Here is an 18,657-nt window from a genome sequence, read left to right as displayed (position 1 = left end):
CAAGAAAACAGATGTAAGAAACATGCCATCAGATCATATGTGGAACATGCAAAGAAGCAGAGAACAAACTGAAGACGTCAATCTAAGCATTTGTTGTTTTCTGTAGCAAAGGAATATAATGGGAGGGAGTGACTTGCATGCGCTGACTGTAATAATAAAGCTATTTACACGCGCAGGAAAACAAGACGGAAGGGCTGAATTTTACGTGATTTAACGAATGATAAAAACAACAACACAAACTTGTTTGCCTGAATAATGTTGGGGAATTTACCCACTCAAAGTCTAGCTACATTTAATCACTTTACAAATTATGATAACAGATACACGCACACACTATCAACAAAAAACGTTGTCTTCATGAAATATTCATCACATGTTGACAAACAGCAGGAAGAAAATGGCCCAGAACCACTATTGTGGCACACATTTGTTGCTATTTTATTGTCATTTTTAATTCACACCAATATTATTATTATTACTGAACTGTAGACAACAGAACTGTGGATCAATCGGCCTCACGTACAGAGAGGGAAACTGTTTTCTGAAGGCAACACGCGTTTTTAATACAGTTTCCAACTGGACATAGGAGCAAATGTGTGAACGCATTTTTCAAGTTGTTTTCGATGTTTCTACTGGCTTTCTTTTATGCTATTGTGTGTTGCTCCCGCCCACAAAAATCAGTGCTAGAGGAAAACAGCCGCTCCCGCTACTGATTGGCTCCGCGGTGCGCTCCAATCACCGCGATGTAGTGACTCTTCTCCACACAAACCCGAGCGGTCGACTAGTAAGGTTGTGACAAATGTAGCGAAAACACAAACAGGTTTTGTTTGGTTTTGTTTGGTTTTGTTTTTCTAACTGGATGTACTCCTGTTCGTGAAGACTAGAACAAGTTGAAGCAGAGGATTAAGAAAACGACAGCCGAGTAGTGGTCTAAATGGTCAGACTCGGAAGCAACGAGGGGATTTGGGAAGATTCAAGGACACATTTCTTCTCTATAAATACGATGGTGATGTTTATTTGATTCGACGCCAGCCTGGAGATTTGAATAAGAATGAAGGTCCTTGTGAAGAAGGTGCAGCAGGTGCTCTACGTCCTGCTGCCGTGTGTACTCCAGCTCTGCTGCGCTCAGACTCAAGGAGGTGGGTATAAACACCCGCACACACATATTCACACACGTTTATTTTTATCATTAGCCTGGGAGAGGAACGATGAATACCCCCTCTCACTTCCACCTTAGTTAGAGGTAATCACCTGTCCTCACAGACCTCATATGCAGAACCTGTTCTGCATACTTGTTTGCTGTGAGTCACCTGCACCTCTCCCACGGCTCGATATGCTTTATCATGTTTGTGACAGAGTGGCCCAGCTTCTCTGCCTTACTGACAGCCAAATGTGCATTTCTTTAATAGTTCCGCAGTTGCAGTGGCTATTAAGTAAAATATCGCAAAATAAAAGTGCCCAAACTTTACATGGATGGCAACAGTTTGTGGTGTGAAGTAGAAAAAACACGAGTGCTGGTTTACTGCTTGCTCTTGGCATAGTTTAGCCTAATCTATAAGGGACATCACACTGAAACTGATCACATCTTAATGTGTGGGTTCATATAGGGCAACTAGTCATTATTTTCATTAGCGAATCATCTGTCAGGGTTTTTATTCCCCTCATCTGTTTAATAGTTTGATCATTTATATTCTAAAATTTCAACAGATGTTCTCTTCAAGAATAATTACACTTTTATTACCACATAATTAATCAATTGATCAGCTCTCAGAGTAACACATAAGCATTAAACGTCATATAGGTGTATGGGAAGTAAAGGTAGCATAGACTTAAAGTGCTCACATACATGAAACTTTTAGTTGTTTGCCGTGCTTGAGTGATAATAAAAAGAACTTTATTTGTGTGGCACTTTTCTAAACACAAAGTTTCAAAGTGCTTCAGAGTTTGAAATTATAGAAGCTGCACATTAAAGATGTACACGTTTCAACATATTCAACCACATATTCAACCACAGGGACACACAACATATAAACTTCCACCCACACAAAAAGACCTAAACCAGCGATGTCAGACTCAGTTTACGTCGCGGGTCACATACGGCCCACTTTGCTCTGAAGTGGGCCCGATCAGTGAAACGACGTGATTAATGTGTAAAGAAAAAAGTTAAATGCACAGACTGACCTGCATTTATAAAATATAGTAAGTTTTGTAAATCTAGTGGACTCACTAATAGTTCAAAAACAGGAACTTTGGTGTAGCATAGACGGGCATGGAGGTAGGCAGTCTTAATTGATAGGAAAAGCCATAAAACTTGTGAAAACACAATTAAAAGATCAAAATCTGTGCACTCTCTTACATTTTCTAAAGCTGTCCAGTGGGCCAGATTTCAGTCTTCGCTAGGTCGATTCTGATCCCCGGACCTTATGTTTGACAGCCACAATGAAAACTATGGCCCCAGAATATTGGGGGAAACATTAAGGGAAAAATGGCTTATAAAAATTAGTTTTTTTTAGTAGAAGGCTGTTCCAGAGTTTGGGAGCTACAACCTCAATACATGATCACCTCTGATTGTAAAGTAAGAGCATGGTACAGTCAGGAGATCCTAATCAGATGATCTGAATGGTCTGCAGTGGTCTCTTTAGATCTGTTACAAATGCACTCTGTCACCACTAAGCATTCTGATATGTTTGAGTTTTGATTTGAGTCCTGAAGGAACGCTGTGAACTTTGACTTTGTGTTATTGCTTTTGCCAGCTTTTACAGGTGAATTTCCAGGTGTGTCTCTTTTCTTAGTGTCTGAAAAAAACAATGCTGGGCAGGTGCTGTTCCGTGACTTACTGTGTAGTCATCACCACTTCCCAAAAAAAAACAACTCATGAAAGTGCGGGAAATGACTCTAAACCTCTTGAAGAGGACCACTAATGCACAGCTTCATTCCTTTTGACCTGGTTATTAAACACATGCCGTCATTAATATATTAAATAATAGAGAAACTAATCATAACACTGGCCTGTGGTTTGTTGGCTGCTTTCTTTGTGTCTTTTTTATATGAAACATCAAAGTCGCTTTCTACAATAAAGCAAATGAAATGCTGTTCACACACTCCTTTGAGCACAAAGCCTAAAAGACAGCGTTACATAAAGCACACTCTAAGTGAACTGTACTGCTGCAGCCAAGTTGTAGTACTTGCATTTTTGGATGCAGTTGTTTTCCCAAGAAGAAAAACAAGGAATTTTATACTCTGAATATCACAACCTTTGCAAAACAGTCTCTCAGGTGTATCAGAGAGGGGGTTTCCTTTAATATTAGGAGGGGAAAAAAGTCTTTTAAAAAGAAAAACTAGAACCTTTTAAAAATTGCACTCATGCAGGTGTGACCTGACCAAATAGCTGATGTGTCGAAAAGCAAATATGCTGTTGCTCCTGTTGCCAGAGTGCGATGTTAAGCAACCCTCTGTCTTGGTGTGTTCAGCAATGCTTTGTGGAGCACGTAAAGAGTCTTCCAATTCATTTACACACAATCTGTGCCTAGTCAATACCTTGCGAGTTGCTCAGGAGCCTGTGTTTGCGTTCGCGTGCGCACGCGTGTGCACGCTCACTTCTGAGTTATGCAGCAATCTCTGTACGTCCTGTGCCAAGTTTCTGTTTACCTCATCGTCTCAGCTGCTTTTATTAGGCTTGTTTATCTCCTCCTCCCTCTATTCTTTTCTTTCGCTGTCTCTTTTCTTTTCAAATACTGAATCCTTGGTAACAGACAAATGAAAATAACAGCTAAACCCGATCCGTGCTGCGTTTTCATCGTGTGTTAGGTTACCTGTCAGGACAATGACAACACGCTGAAGTGAGTTCACAATTCGTGCATGCTCGTTAGTGATGGATTTAAGTAGGAAGGCTGACATACCTCAGTGTTTGTAAAGAGTTGGGGTGACAAACAAAAAGTGTCGGCTTTGGACAGAGAGAGGTTTGGGTGCACATCTTGATACAGTACGACACTTGTTTTGCACTCTTTCAAAATGGGGCCATTGTGTTCGTGTGTGTCAATGTGTGTGCATTGACTCTAAACCCTCCACTCCATTCTTTTTTTCTCTCTCCATCATCCATCTGCCAACACTGAAAGTCCTCCTTTGACAGAGGAAAAACCCACTCAGCTTGTTGAGATTTTCAGCTCCCACAGCTGCAACTTTGTGCACCTCCTGTATGACAGACACACTTTGTCACATACAGTCCTGCATGCGTACACACCGGTTTTTCCCTTTCTAGAGGGCTGTGCTTATGCATGCTCTATATAAGTTACTGGGTAGAAGGTTGTGGACTATGTGTAGAGGTGTTGGCAAGTATTTCCCAACAGGCAATTCAGACATTGTCAACCACTGATAGCACTGTGCACCTCACAGGGTAGGGCAGACAAAGAATTTGACCTGTGAGCTGTGCGTGAGCTTTCAATTATTTGGATTTTAATTAGCAAAAGTAAAGCAAAGCAAAATATGAAAAGGAAAGGCCTCAAGAGGAAATAAAAGTAGAACAGTTTTTTTTCACTTGTTGCAAAATATAGACTTATAGACTTTTGTTTGGCATTATCTTCACATGATAACCACAGAACTACAACTTTAATCCTAGACTAATGTGTGAAAACTTCCAACTTTCCCACACTTTCAAATCTGCTGTGTGACTGCTAAATTGTCAAGGCCAGTTAACCTCCACATTACTGGGATGACAGCAGATAATGGTGATGTAAACCTTCACAGATTTTATTTTTGTGAACTTCACTCTCACCCCCAATTTGAAACATAGGCTTCCTGTTAAAGTGTTTTGTCAGTCCAAGCCGAGTAAACCCTGATCACATAATCAGGGCTATTCTCCAAGACTTAACAAAGCTCCTCATGAGCCCAAGAGAACATTTTACAACTGTTTGCACAAGCTAAGTGTGACTGCACGGTGAGCAATCACATCTTTATGTCTAATATCTGCAGAGTTTCATGTCACTTCACCATTATGTGTTTAAGCTGAGCACGAGATGCTGCTTCTGCTGTCATCCTAGAACGGCGGTGAACTGTCCTGGACAGTTTGCAGGTGTTATGAGTAAGACATCATTTTCTGGAAAGCAGGATAAACAAATACTCGTCGTTTCTGTTATATTGCACTGGTGACAGGAGCTTCTGAGCAGGATATCTAAAAATAACTGTTAAAAGCAAACGCACACATGATGGCTAAACATCATGCAGCGTATTTTTCTGATTTGAGTCGTTTCATATTTTTAGTACAGAGCTAGGGTTTTTTTTGAAGATGGTGTTCTCAAAAACACAGTAAAGTAATCCTTATCGGGACTTTATGACATGCTTTTTGCAACATTGTATCACACAAGTACACACGCACACACACACTTTGACCTGCGCAGCGTTCCTTTGCTGTGAGGTTAATAATCATTAGTCTTTTTATGCCCTTGTTGATCCTGTTGTTCTGCTTTTACTGTAAATTTGTTTCAGTACAAAGTAATCCTGGGATAGTCGTCCATATATCCAGTACGCTGCAAGCACGAACTGCTGATAGTTAATTTGGCATAAACTGTAAGTAAATGTATCCTACAAAGACTTTCAAGCTTGCCCCGGGATCACAAAGGCTGCTTTTTTTTCATCCTAAAAATAACAGGTGTCTGACTTTATTAAGTATCACTTAATCCAAGAGGCAAAAATCCTCTCTCTTGATCTAAAATGGCTTAACTGGCAGGAAATGCATGTGATTGATACATTGAGACCATGAGCATGTGGGCATTCCTTTTAAAGTTTTTTTTAATGAGATTTTACATCATTGTTGTAGCGCAATTTCTCATCTTTCAACCACACAAGATGTAGTGAAGGTAATAGGGAGTGCTGTTAGTTATTAAAGCTGGGCTTACAGGTCATCCCAAAGGTGTTGGATCAGGTTGTAGGAAAGCAAACCAAGTTACTGGAAGCACTCTGTTGTTTAAAAGATAATTGTATGATCTAACTGTAAGTTGGATGTGCATAAAGCTGACATATCATACATAAGCATATTTCTGTGCAAAGTATTGCTTTTCTATGAGTTTCACATCAGTAGCCACACTCTGTTCACCGTCCGTGTTCCCGTTCTTCCATTTTCTCTCAGCAGCTTCTCTCCCGTCTAACATTTGAATAGCAAAGCAGCCTTCGAGTGATGCTGAATGGCTAAAGTCCCACAGACCATAAACAAGGCTTTGTATTTTTATTGGAAAGAAGGGCATGCTCTGCACAATCCTTAGCTCGTTTCAAACTGTTACAGTACATTTATTCATATTGAGCACACCAAACACAGTGGTGTGTAGTAAGTGGCATAAAGCACACTTTGTAAGGAATTATGCTGTTGACTCATTAATGATTCATTAGAACCTCTGTGGGATTATTTGTGTTGTGATATAATTGCTCAATCACCAGTGATGTTTAGCAGTTTTACCCACTTTATCTCAACTGAGTAAATAATGTACTCAGGACAATAATATATTCACACGGTGAATGAAATGTAGAGTACTGCTCCTGAGTTTGGGATCACTTAGAATGCTTATTGGGGTTTTGTTTTGTTTTTCTTAAACACAGACACATTTGTTTATATTTATATATATTGTAAGGCATGAAATTAACCCGAAATGTTGAAAAATACAAAGAGTATAATTTCAATCATATATAATTTCTCATGAGTCTTATTAGAAGATCCAACAACCACTGCTTTGTGTTAACTAATTAAAGTTTATCCTGTTAAAAGTAAGCATACATTTGACGTGTTTTATAAATTAAACATGGATGGATGGCCTCTGCGGGTTTGTTTATAGTTTAAAAACAGGTCTGAAACTTCTTTAAAATCAAGTCAGAAAAAATGTGGACAGATGCATAGATATAGATATAAAAAAAAGTTCCCACCAAGTAGCTGTGTGGCGTCTGTTTGTCAAACTAAAGACTTCCACTTTCTTTTCTGATAGGAGCCAGTTTGGTCTATCTGAAGGTAGTGGCACGCAGCGCCGGCACTACGGTTTCATAAGTCAGTTTTTTGGGCTTATTTTAAGACTGTAACCAGTGTTGAGGTCATTACCCAAAAAAAGTAATGTATCGAACAATTTCACCTGAAACTCATTGACACATACACACACCAGTTAGCTATGTAAACCTATAGGCTAGAGTCAAACACACCAACACAGTGAGGAGACAGCCAAAGCCACCCCGAGTGATCTCCACAGCCACACAAACAGCCACATTTCTAAATATGTTTCTTTAATTGACAGAACATCTCTCTGCTGTGCTAACGTGAATGGAAAGTGTTTATTTTTAGCTCATTAATTAAACTGTTAAAACTGAACATGATAAACTAGGTAACGCAGTGTGCTGGAGGTTGTGGGAAATGGCTCGCTGTATACTGACGTGGATAGCCTTTTAAAAATCAGATGATTAATGAATCATTACAGCGTTTACTGTCATTCCCAACTCTTCCGGTTATTTGAAATGAGGACACATGTTTTTCTGAAAAAACTTTTTTTTTAAATCTAAGAACCTTTGCTTTTCACAGTGACCGTTTGTGACGGCACCAAGAACTTTCTGAGCACGACTGGGAATTCAGAGATCCAGTACAACTTGATGAAGACGAGGTACAATAACTGCGACATTGTGATGGGCAACCTCGAGATCACCATGATGGACCACACCAGAGACTTCAGCTTTCTGGAGGTGAGGTTGCAAACATTACAAACAACAAACCAAGAGAGAGTTTGACTACCGCTTTCACTGCAAATTGTGTCACTGACAAGATGAGTAAGTATGTGAATCAACCATTTTCATTCGCCCAGGAGAACACAGAGGGTCAACACTTGTTCTGTTTGATCGCTCTCTGTAATGGATTTTGTCTCAAATCCAGAATGAGCTCATTTATGCCCCCACTCCTTTTGTGCTAGTCATGCCACTGAAGTCAGTGACTAACTCAGTAAGCAAACACGCCCCTGCTGATTTGTGACCCTGATAACAATTTGATTGAGCAGAAGAATTGACAAACTGCATTTTTCTCTTCCTTGTTCTTTTCTTTTGCCTTGCAGTCTATCAAGGAGGTGACAGGGTACATCCTTTTTGCTATCAATGAGTTCAGCCGCCTCCCACTGCACCACCTGCGCATCATCAGAGGCAGCACACTGTATGAGGACCAGTATGCCTTGGCTGTCATGGTCAACTATCAGAGGGATGGGGAGCATGGCCTTCAAGAACTGGGCCTGACTCACCTCACAGGTACACAGAGAGTCACTCATTTGATGTATAGAGTGTGTTTAACATGTGGGAGGCTGGATTGGAGCAGATAAGAGGTCAAGTTGGATGTGGCACTCTTACTGTTGGAGCTCCCACACCTACACAGTTCAGCCACACCTTTAGAATACCGGTTGTTGAAACGCAGCAGTGTGTGTGTTTGTGCCCGTGTGTGTGCTTGTGTGTGTAGGAGTGATATGAAGTCCCTGGAATGTACCATGTGCTCAACCGCTCAACTGCCAGTGTAACATGAGCTCCAGCACATGATACGTTTGCTGTGTAGTAAACAGAGAATGGCAGAGTTTGTTAGGATGAGTCACAGGCCTGTTCGGGCTTGCTTTCCTAATTGTACTGCCCCATTTACACCTATGTGTACCTTCTACAGAGATCCTCAGGGGAGGAGTGAAGATCATCCGGAATAAGTATCTGAGCTACGCCCCGCAGGTGAACTGGCTGGACATAGTGAAGGATGGAACAGCCCAAATTGTGATAGAGGACAATGGGCCTGAAAGTGAGTGCACTGGGTTGTAACTACACACATAAATATGAGCACCAGGTATGTTTAAGGATCGGTTCAGATTTCCGTTTCACTATAAAACAGTTCAACAGAAATTCAGCAAAGGTAAACATGGAACTTTAAACTGAAAGAGGTAGCTGTTTTTCCAGTCTTTTCAGTGCTTATTTCCCTTTCTGTGTTACTGCCTCTCGGCCAAATCTCAGTGAAAGGAGGAGAAATCACTGTCGAGGAAAATTGGAGCAAAAAACATAGGTAACTTAAAAAGATCCACTCTTTGGAGTGCATATAATAGATGGATGTAGTCACCACGACTTCATCCGCTGGTTTGTGAAAGCATTAGACAGTCTGCGTCTTGTTTTTAGGAGCCAGAAGTGAATCCGTTTTAGCCGACAGGTTGGAATCTTAAGCTAATACTAGCAAGCTTAATGTTAATGTGCATCCATAGACTGATGCATTGCATTACACAGACACAAATACCTGCTAATTGTACTAACATACAAATAAAATAGTAGAATTTCACTCCACAAAATGATGCAATTAACCACACAGAAAACACCAAAAAACCTCCTTAAAAGGTGCAAACACGACAAACATGGTAAAGTGGACCATCTGAGGTGACACCTAGCAGACACGTGGTGGTCTAGCAGCCCCTGGTCTCAAACTTCAAAGCCTTAAAACAATTTAAACATGTGAGTCATTAAAAAAAAATAAGCACAGAAGGTCAAATTAGTTCTAAAGACAGAAACCATTTTTTGTTTAAGTCTGTAAACATGTTTACACTGGCGAAACGTCTTATTGGAGTTAACTCGCACTTGGATTCACCCTCAACTGGCCATTAGAGGAACTGCAGGCTTCATTTTTCAGCGCTGCAAGTTGCATCTTGTAACTTGTAGAGGTTTCATTTTTTTCTTCTGCTGAACTTTGGATTTAAAACAAAAAACAAAATCTGAACTTTTCCTTTAATTTAAGACTTTTGTTCTGGTTTTGTATTAAAATGCGGAAACTAATGAGAGTTTTTTTTTTTAATCTCAGAGCCTTGTCACAAAGCCTGTGGAGACGTGCCATGCTGGGGTCCAGGAAATGACACATGCCAGATCTGTGAGTCATATCAAGCACCTTTATCTTTAATGTCTTGATTTTCCACGCACTGGTTACCTTGTGAGATGTCTCACACATGAATCATGGCTGCTGCCAGAGTTGTTCATTTACATTGCACATTGTTAATAATATACGTAACTTCAAAGTTAAAAGTTTAATATGCATCTACGGTACAGTTTTAGTTTCACGCCAGGTTTTTACAAGCGTCGACTCTCTTACAGTGACAAAGACCGTGTGCGCCCCTCAGTGTAGTGGCCGCTGCTTTGGTAGAAACCCGAGCGAGTGCTGCCACGTTGAGTGTGCTGGAGGTTGCACTGGGCCCAAGGATACAGACTGCTTTGTGAGTCCAAGTCTTCCACAGGCTTTAATGAGAAGATATTTTCACATGTTGCAGTACAGAAAACGCAGATGTAAAAATAAAACGTTCCTCTGTTATAAATTGCATTTTGCAGGCCTGCAGGAACTTCAACAACTCGGGCTCCTGCGTGCCTCAGTGCCCACAAACTGTGATCTACAACAGGCTTACATATAGAATGGAGCCCAACCCCAATGCCAAGTACCAGTACGGCTCTATTTGTGTGACCCAATGCCCCAGTGAGTCCCACACATGACAATATTCACATAAACTCAGAATTTATACATAGTTTCTTCCTGTAAGATTGCTGTTTTTACATATTTTTAATCATTGTTATGACTGCGCTGTTCAGCTTTCTTCACAGTGTTTACTGAAGGCGTAACGCAGTCACTGACGATCATTTATGCATTTATTCTCATGCGTTTTCTGTTTTTTTAATAGAAATCTTTGTGGTGGATGGCAGTTCATGTGTGAGCAACTGCCCATCTAATAAAATGGAAGTGGAGAAAAATGGTGTGAAAACATGTGAGCCCTGCAAAGGCCTCTGCCCTAAAGGTATTTCATGCAGATCGAACTCAAGCTCTCTCTACAGATACCTTACAGCTTTGCTGTTATTAACTGTTTCCTTCTCATCTTTTTTTTTCCCAGTTTGCCATGGCACAAGCTGGACTGATTCAAACAGCGAAACGGTCGATGCTCGCAACATAGAAAGTTTCATAAACTGCACTAAGATCCAGGGAAGTCTTAACTTCCTGGTGACGGGAATAGAAGGGTAAAAAAAACTTTCTTTCATAAAACGCAGCAAAGATTTAAAAAAATATTCTCTAGATCAACCTGCACTTTTTTGACGTTTTTGCAACATGCTTTTCCTTTTACTTACTTATTTCATTTTGGCTCAGTGATGCCTACAACAAGGTACCACCCCTTGATCCAGAAAAACTGAAAATCTTCAACACGGTGGAGGAGATTACAGGTGTGTGTATGTTGTGGGGTTGTGCTTTTTTTTTAGACTGTCACTTAGACTGCTTTTATCTTTTTATGTTATTTAATGCCATTTGCAGTCTGGTTGAGGCTTCTGAAAAACAATCTCTCTGTTTTCAGACTTCCTCAACATCCAGTCGTGGCCTGCAAGCATGTCTGACCTGTCAGTCTTCTCCAACCTCCAAACAATTCAGGGAAGAAAACTTTACAAGTGAGAAACAGTTTTTTTGTTTTTGTCTTTTCTGCATTGTTATGCAGACAGAGTATTTGCTGGAATATAAAAGTAATTTTGTTTTTTTTTCTTTGTTATTTCTAATTTTTATCCTATCTTGTTATCCTGTTTAGAGGAGTGGTTAGTAAAAGGTACAGTAAAGATTTCACATGCTCACATCTCTCTATCTCCTCTTAGAGCCTACAAATGTTCTGTCCGAATCCGTGGTGTTGGTATTTTTCAGTATGATTTTTTCAGGGGTAATTCAGCACTGGGATTGTTTGGTTAAGCCGGCCGTGGGCACAACTTTTTAAAGCTGGGAGAGGCAGCATGTTTTTGACATCAATTTGACAAAGAAAAAGCTCTTTTCAGGCTGGTCTCAAGCTTCAGTAAATGAGAGGAAAGCAAGATGGGGTACATCAGAGTACTTTTACCTAGGTTTAAATCCCGTCTGAAACCAAAAGCACTAAAGCATTAAAAACAAACCGCCTTCTCAGCTTTAATGAGTTCACATATAACTAAAGAATTTACCAAAGTAGATTCTACAAAATTGATACCGCAGTATCAGTTTTGTTGTAGTATTTCCATACTACATACTACATGATGCATGAAAATACTGAAGATTAAACATGAATATGTTTGTTGGCTGTTTGTCTTTTTAAGTATACGGGTTATGCAATTTGAAAAACATGACATTCAGACACCGAATCACTGAATTCATATTGTGTCTAAAAGGTATCAAAATGAATAGATGGTGACAAACTTCTCAAAGAAAACACACTGTGAAAGATTATATTACATCATTAAATGTGATCAGTAAGAACAACAAGAAACACAAAGTGCCACACTGCTGGATTTTGTGCAAATACAGCTAAAGTGCATTAATTGTGTTTGTAAACCTTAAAAAATAATGTCTGACATCATGTTCTTGAAAACTGCTAAACCTAAAAGAAATATGGCTTTCAATATTCACTTTGATTTTGTGGTATTTTAAACAAAATTGGAACATTTTCATCCACTTTCTGACCTTTATTTACTTCCTGCTGTTCTACAGGAGCTATGCACTCATGGTGGTTAAGATCAATTCTCTGACCTCGCTGGGGTTGCGCTCGCTGCAAAACATAAATGATGGTGCCGTGTACATTAAAGGAAACAAGAATCTCTGCTATCATGATACTGTCAACTGGACACGGCTTTTAGGCTCCCGTCCACAGAAACGTTCAAAGCTCTTAGACGTCACCGACAACCAAAAGAAGGATGAATGTGGTGAGTGGGGACGGACCATTTAAAACTTGCAAGACGTGATTGTGAACAATGGCTCTGCTCATAACATCGTTTCTGTTTTGGTTGCGTCCTTAGTTAAAGAGAAGCATGTGTGTCACCCGCTGTGCTCCTCTGATGGCTGCTGGGGTCCGGGCCCAGACCAGTGTGTCAGCTGTAAGAAATACAGCAGGGGAGGAACCTGTGTACCAGACTGCATGTTCTTAACTGGGTCAGTATTCACAAAATGACGTATAAAGCGATTATTAATATAAAGCTTTAACGGTGTAACATGTATGCAGGCTGTTAGAGAGTGAATGACAAGAAGGAGTGGTATTAAAGAAACAAGCAGTGATTTAGAGAATTGATATTTTCTGATAGTTTTAAACAGAATTTACATTTTAAAGCACAAATACTCACACCCTGTTTGAAGTGCCACATTGCTGGATTATGTGCAAATACAGATAAAGTACATGCTTAATCGTATCCACCGTGCTCTCTGTGCACAAATCAACAGGGGAGACAAATCGAATGACTGATTCAAATGCATTGCTGCCCACTTCTAGTGTGTTATAAGTGAAGACTAAGAGTGATTACTGTGTATAGGTCTATACATTGTTAAGGAAAATCCTGAGCATTGGCCCTAAGATGTGACTAATGTCTGCTGTAAGTCTTTGAACTTGAATAGAAACTGGGTTTATGCCTCGATTGCAGGAAGCAGAGGGAGTTTGCTACTAAGTCAGGGGAGTGTCTGCCCTGTCACCCTGAGTGTAAGGTCCAGGAGGGGAAGGAGACGTGCACAGGCCCGGTATGTTTGACATAAAACTTCTAGAAGGAAAAAAAAAAGAAAAGAAAAGAACTGGCATAAGGCTTCTGCTGCCACCTAGCGGCCTTACAAAAATGGCTGTCCACCATAATGCCACTCGCCTTCAACTCTTGCAAAAACCTTTCTGCTTTTATTCACCCTTTTTTTTTTGTCTGCAGGGAGCAAATAAATGTCTAGCTTGTGCCAGCCTGAAAGATGGCCCACACTGTGTCTCCATGTGTCCTGAGGGTGTTATGGGGCAGGAGGGAACCATCTTTAAATATCCAGACAAGGAGGGCAACTGTAAACCTTGCCACAACAACTGTACCCAGAGGTAAGTACAAGTGGAATGATGTAGTTAGACACACACAATTTGCTTCTTTAAACTGATCCCCTGTGTTTATTGTTTTTAGGTGCACCGGTCCAGGAATCGGGGACTGTACAATATCATCTAGGTACATTTCAGGGTAAGTTCTCCTCTCATTCTGATATATGCTGTATGTAATTTTGACATTCAAGTATTAAGAGCTGACACTGTGCCCCTTTTCTCCTCTGCCTTTAGGCAAATGACCACGGCTATCGTACTGGGAGTGATTGCCCTCATCTTTGCTTCCTTCTCCATTTTCGTGCTAAGTATTCTCTACCGCCGAAGTCTCGCTATTCGTCGCAAGCGCGCCATGAGAAGATACATGATGAATAGCGAAGTCAGTATCTGTATTCGAGTGTTACTGTGCCGCTGTGCTTGTTTTGGGTTTGTCATAATTCATGCCCCTGTGTGCCTGCAGAGTTTTGAGCCCCTGGAAGATAAAGGGACAAAATATGAAGCTCGGACCCTTAAACCTACAGAGCTGCGTAAGATCAGGCTCCTGGGTAATGGAGTGTTTGGATCAGTCCATAAGGTACTTGAAAAGACAGACTCCTATAAAATGCTCCTCTTGTGCATTTTACTTTCTATTTAACAAATTATGAATCTGTCTCTCTGCACCTCACAGGGTGTTTGGATTCCTGAAGGCGACACAGTGAAGCTTCCTGTGGCCATTAAGACGATTGATGACCGCAGTGGTCGTCGGAAATTCTCTGGAGTGACCGATGTAAGAAACATAACAAAAAGAAGAAATGTGCTAAAGAGATATATTTTCAGAACCAATCACTCACTGCCTATGCAGAACCACATGCCAGGCTTCTAGGCGATGAGCATTTGACACTGAAAGTATGGATTATACAGATTTTTTTGTTGTGGAGCACCTCCTTTAATACCATAAATCTTGGTGATTGTTGACACTAAATTAAATCACTAATGATCTACTTATTCGGTTGCTACAGCACATGAGGACGATGGCAAGTCTGAACCACATTAACGTTGTCAGGACCCTGGGTATCTGTCCCGGTGACAGCCTGCAACTTGTTATCCCGCTCAACAGGCAAGGCTCGCTGCTGGCACATGTAAAGAAAAATAAGGGCAAGCTCAGCCCACAGAGGCTGCTCAACTGGTGTGTTCAAATTGCAAAGGTATGGAAGATGCTTAATATTTTTTGTTTGATGTCAAACTTTTATTTATATATATATATATATATATATATATATATATATATATATATATACACACAGTTTGGTTTATTCCTCCAAGTACTTCACCACCATTGTTGCTCTCTCCTGTCAGGGTATGAATTACCTGGAAGAGAACAGGATGGTTCACAGGAATCTGGCTGCCAGAAATGTACTCCTGAATGATAATTTCACTGCCCAGGTTTCAGACTATGGCATTGCAGACCTGCTCTACTCTGATGACAAGAAGTACTATTGCAACGAGCCCAAGGTCTGTTTTCTTTTTTGTTTTTGTTTCTTAGCAGAAAACGTGACATCTGGTCACACTTCTTTAAACAGTGTTAAATACCTTGCACACCTTAAAACATTATGCTGTTTTCTTTCAAAGACTTGACTGCTTGTTCTGCTGTTTTTACTCAAGTAACCAAGAGAGAACTTTTCTGTTCACAATCTTAGACACCAATCAGGTGGATGGCCCTGGAGAGCATCTTGTTCCGCAGATACACTCATCAGAGCGATGTTTGGAGTTATGGTGAGTTTTAAAGCGCTTTACCAGCGCCAGATTGTTTCATACTCACGTATTAAAGTACGCAAATTTCGGAGTCAGTATAGGAGAAGTGTAAATGCAGGCCACACTAAATTCTTCACCCTGCTTTAGGTGTGACAATATGGGAAATGATGTCTTATGGAGCAGAGCCGTATTCAACGATGCGACCACAGGAGGTTCCCGATCTGCTGGAAAAGGGCGAGCGTTTGCCCCAGCCTCAAATTTGCACCATAGATGTCTATATGGTCATGGTTAAGTGTGAGTACCTCACTAGTATTTCTCATTTTCATGTGCAGCCAGTAGTGCAAATACCAGTGGCGTGGACTGAGGGATTGCAAAAAAAATATGCTGGACTGAAATGTCTGTGTGCCATTAAGTTTAGTATAAATTCATGGAGCTCAGAAGATGATTTGGTTCATAAACCTCTGATTTTTTATCTGCCACGTCCATTAGGCGTGACATATGAATAAAATGTTAAAACTAATTTGCACATTTTAACCTGACAGACATTAAAATAAATATGAAATTGACTGAAAGCCGCCGAGTATTAAGTAGGCTGTCAATTCTTCATTTTGTAATTGGTTCCGATGCCCTTTCATGACTCTCCAGGTTGGATGATTGATGAGAATGTCCGTCCAACATTCAAGGAGCTGGCGAGTGAATTTACCAGAATGGCCAGAGACCCACCTCGCTACTTGGTGATCAAAGTAAGACAGTTTCATCACAGTACAGTAAAGTGGCGCTTCAGTTAAAGCTATGTGTAGTTTGCTATGTGATATATATATATATATATATATGATTTGCCTTGTTTGGCCAGGAGGACTGTAGCCAACAGGACTCATCCCCAGATGAACCCATCCAACGAAGTGCAGACCTGGATGACTTGGATGATGTAGATGTCAACCTTGAGGACCCGTTGGCAGATGAGAAAGAAGATGACTTGTCTCCAGCCAACTACTACATGGCAAAAAGTCTCAATCGTTACTCTAGGATGGACACTCCCAAAGTAGGGCATACCACTTTCCTCTTAACTTAGTGTCAACTTTAGAAATCATATTCCTGGGCAAGATACTGAATCTCAAAATTTCCCCAATGCACGATTTTTTTTTTCTTCAAGTGTTTAATGAATGTGCATGTGTGTGTGTGTATGTGTGTGTGATATCATCCATTTACTGTCTCTTTTCTTATAACAGGTGATTCTTAATTCATCCAGCGGAACTGGATACCTGCCCATGACCTCAGGTGTTGACAACCATACACAGGTAGATAAAAGAGACTTTTGTTTTGTTAAACCAATTCGTAGTGTTTATACACATGACCAGAACGAGTCCACTGAAGATTTCTGCTGTTACCAGTTTGCCAATAGAGTTCTGATTGTGTTTTGTTGGGTAGGCGATGTGGCAGTCACGCTCTCGGCTAAATTCTGCCCGTACTGTGTCCGAGAGCTCGGAAGGCTGCGGCACTGGAATGGAGATGGAGATGGGTGAGGACTTCCCCTTAGCAGGGAGCCTGAAAAGAAGACGTCATCGTGAGGACAGCGCTTATGTGTCGCAGAGAGACAGCATGTCCGGCGGGCCACCTGAGACTCCCTCACCAGAGATGGAAGAAGAAGATCAAAACGGATATGTGCTTCCTGGAGGGAGCCCGGAGAGAGGTGATACCATAATTGTTAATTTACAACACACTAACAGTTACCACTTGGAAATGAGCAGCAGCCCTAGAAGATTAGCTGTACTAAGCCAGCTGTTTAAAATACTTTGTCTTTATAGCCCCAGTTTAGCTAGTCTTTGTTTTTTACTGTTATCTGTTTCTTTCAGATACGTTGCTTTTCTCATCGCGAGCTGCTCCTGGGAGGATGGGAAAGTCTCGTTCATCAGAGCTCCTGGACGACCCAGATGATGAAGAATACGAGTACATGAACAAGCAGGTGTGTTTAACACCTGTATCACTCAGGCAAGGCAGCCAGTGGCTGAAGCCGAACAAGAAGCGAACCTCTTCAATGTCATCACACGTGACAGCGTCCTCATGTGACACCGGTGTGTCGGTGGAGGTCAGGGGAAGCTACACCAGGAGCAAGGACAACTCTGACTCCGAGCAGCAGGGTTCCAGTGAAGTTGAGTATGAATACATGGACATCAGAGGCGGTGAAAAGCTGGAAGGTCCGCCAGTACGTGACCCTCCTCCTCCTCCAGCTCCTGTGAGGATGAGCAGCAAGGTGGAAGAGGAGGAGGATGAATACGTGGAGGACGGTAACTATCATTACACAAACAGGCAGCCAAAGCTACGACAGGCTCTTCAAGACAAGAAAGAGCTGAATGTAGAGGGGACAGAGGCAGATGAATACGAGGATATGGACTGCTTTTCTGCCCCACCACCTGGCGGAGATGGTGTGGTGTATCAAAACTTACAGAGGGAGGAAAATGGGGCAGCGGGGCGCAGAGAGCAACACCAGTCTATGCGGGCCGGAGTCAGGGTTACGGAGCCTGCTGTCGGTGACAGATCTTTCGACAACCCAGGATACTGGCACAGCAGGATGTTTCTTAAGCCCAGTGCTGTGCCAACATGAAGAACATTTTAAATCTCATGGACTTCCCTCTCAAACACAGTCATGAAGGATCTGAAATGAGAAAAGCAACCAAAAGCCACGTTAAAGATGTAGCATGTAACAAAATGTACAAACCCCCCCAAACAACACGTGACTATTTTGCAGCTTTGTCCTTTGTTATACATCAAAATTGTTTTTATTATGTGATACAAGCTATATTTTTGTGTTTACATTGTAAATAAAGAGATTTCAGGTAAGAAATTGTGACAATATCATTTGAAGAATCATTTAAAGATGTTTACTCAATAAAAATATTTTGAATACTTGGTATGGAACTGCAACATTTTTATTTTAAATGAGCTGGTGAACTGTATAATGATGCAAAGTGTGCAACCTGTCAAAGGGCGCACATCTAATTACAGATTAACAAATATCCTTGGCTGAGCTATAGACATTTGCTCAAGTGGTAAATGCTCCCACAGGAGAAATATAATTATTAATGTTTCATTGTTCTCAGCTACAGCT

The 18,657-nt window shown here is 41.0% G+C and overlaps 1 protein-coding gene across 2 annotated transcripts; it reads left to right on the top strand.

Annotated features, from left to right (window-relative positions):
* Nucleotides 1–755: 755 nt before the first annotated feature.
* Nucleotides 756–18,455, top strand: LOC309706200 (receptor tyrosine-protein kinase erbB-3-like). 2 transcript variants are annotated; one of them, XM_082532500.1, is made up of 29 exons: nucleotides 756–1,139; nucleotides 7,547–7,704; nucleotides 8,067–8,253; nucleotides 8,654–8,779; nucleotides 9,818–9,883; nucleotides 10,105–10,223; nucleotides 10,336–10,477; nucleotides 10,680–10,793; nucleotides 10,887–11,010; nucleotides 11,138–11,211; nucleotides 11,340–11,430; nucleotides 11,565–11,582; nucleotides 12,485–12,696; nucleotides 12,790–12,922; nucleotides 13,405–13,498; nucleotides 13,675–13,829; nucleotides 13,909–13,962; nucleotides 14,058–14,199; nucleotides 14,281–14,394; nucleotides 14,488–14,586; nucleotides 14,819–15,004; nucleotides 15,156–15,311; nucleotides 15,497–15,572; nucleotides 15,699–15,845; nucleotides 16,197–16,294; nucleotides 16,405–16,593; nucleotides 16,781–16,849; nucleotides 16,980–17,241; nucleotides 17,405–18,455. In XM_082532500.1, the coding sequence occupies exons 1-29, from the start codon at nucleotides 1,052–1,054 to the stop codon at nucleotides 18,151–18,153; spliced, it is 4,242 nt and encodes a 1,413-aa protein (XP_082388626.1). In that variant the 5' UTR covers nucleotides 756–1,051; the 3' UTR covers nucleotides 18,154–18,455. The 2 variants fall into 2 exon arrangements, with proteins under 2 accessions (XP_082388626.1, XP_082388627.1); XM_082532501.1 differs by lacking the exon at nucleotides 11,565–11,582.
* The last annotated feature ends 202 nt before the right edge of the window (nucleotides 18,456–18,657 follow it).

Source organism: Aulonocara stuartgranti (genome assembly GCF_965226115.1).
Source record: "Aulonocara stuartgranti genome assembly, chromosome: 5".
Lineage (NCBI taxonomy): Eukaryota > Metazoa > Chordata > Actinopteri > Cichliformes > Cichlidae > Aulonocara > Aulonocara stuartgranti.
Note: the sequence above shows the minus strand (reverse complement) of the source record. Positions and strands in the feature narration are given on the sequence as shown.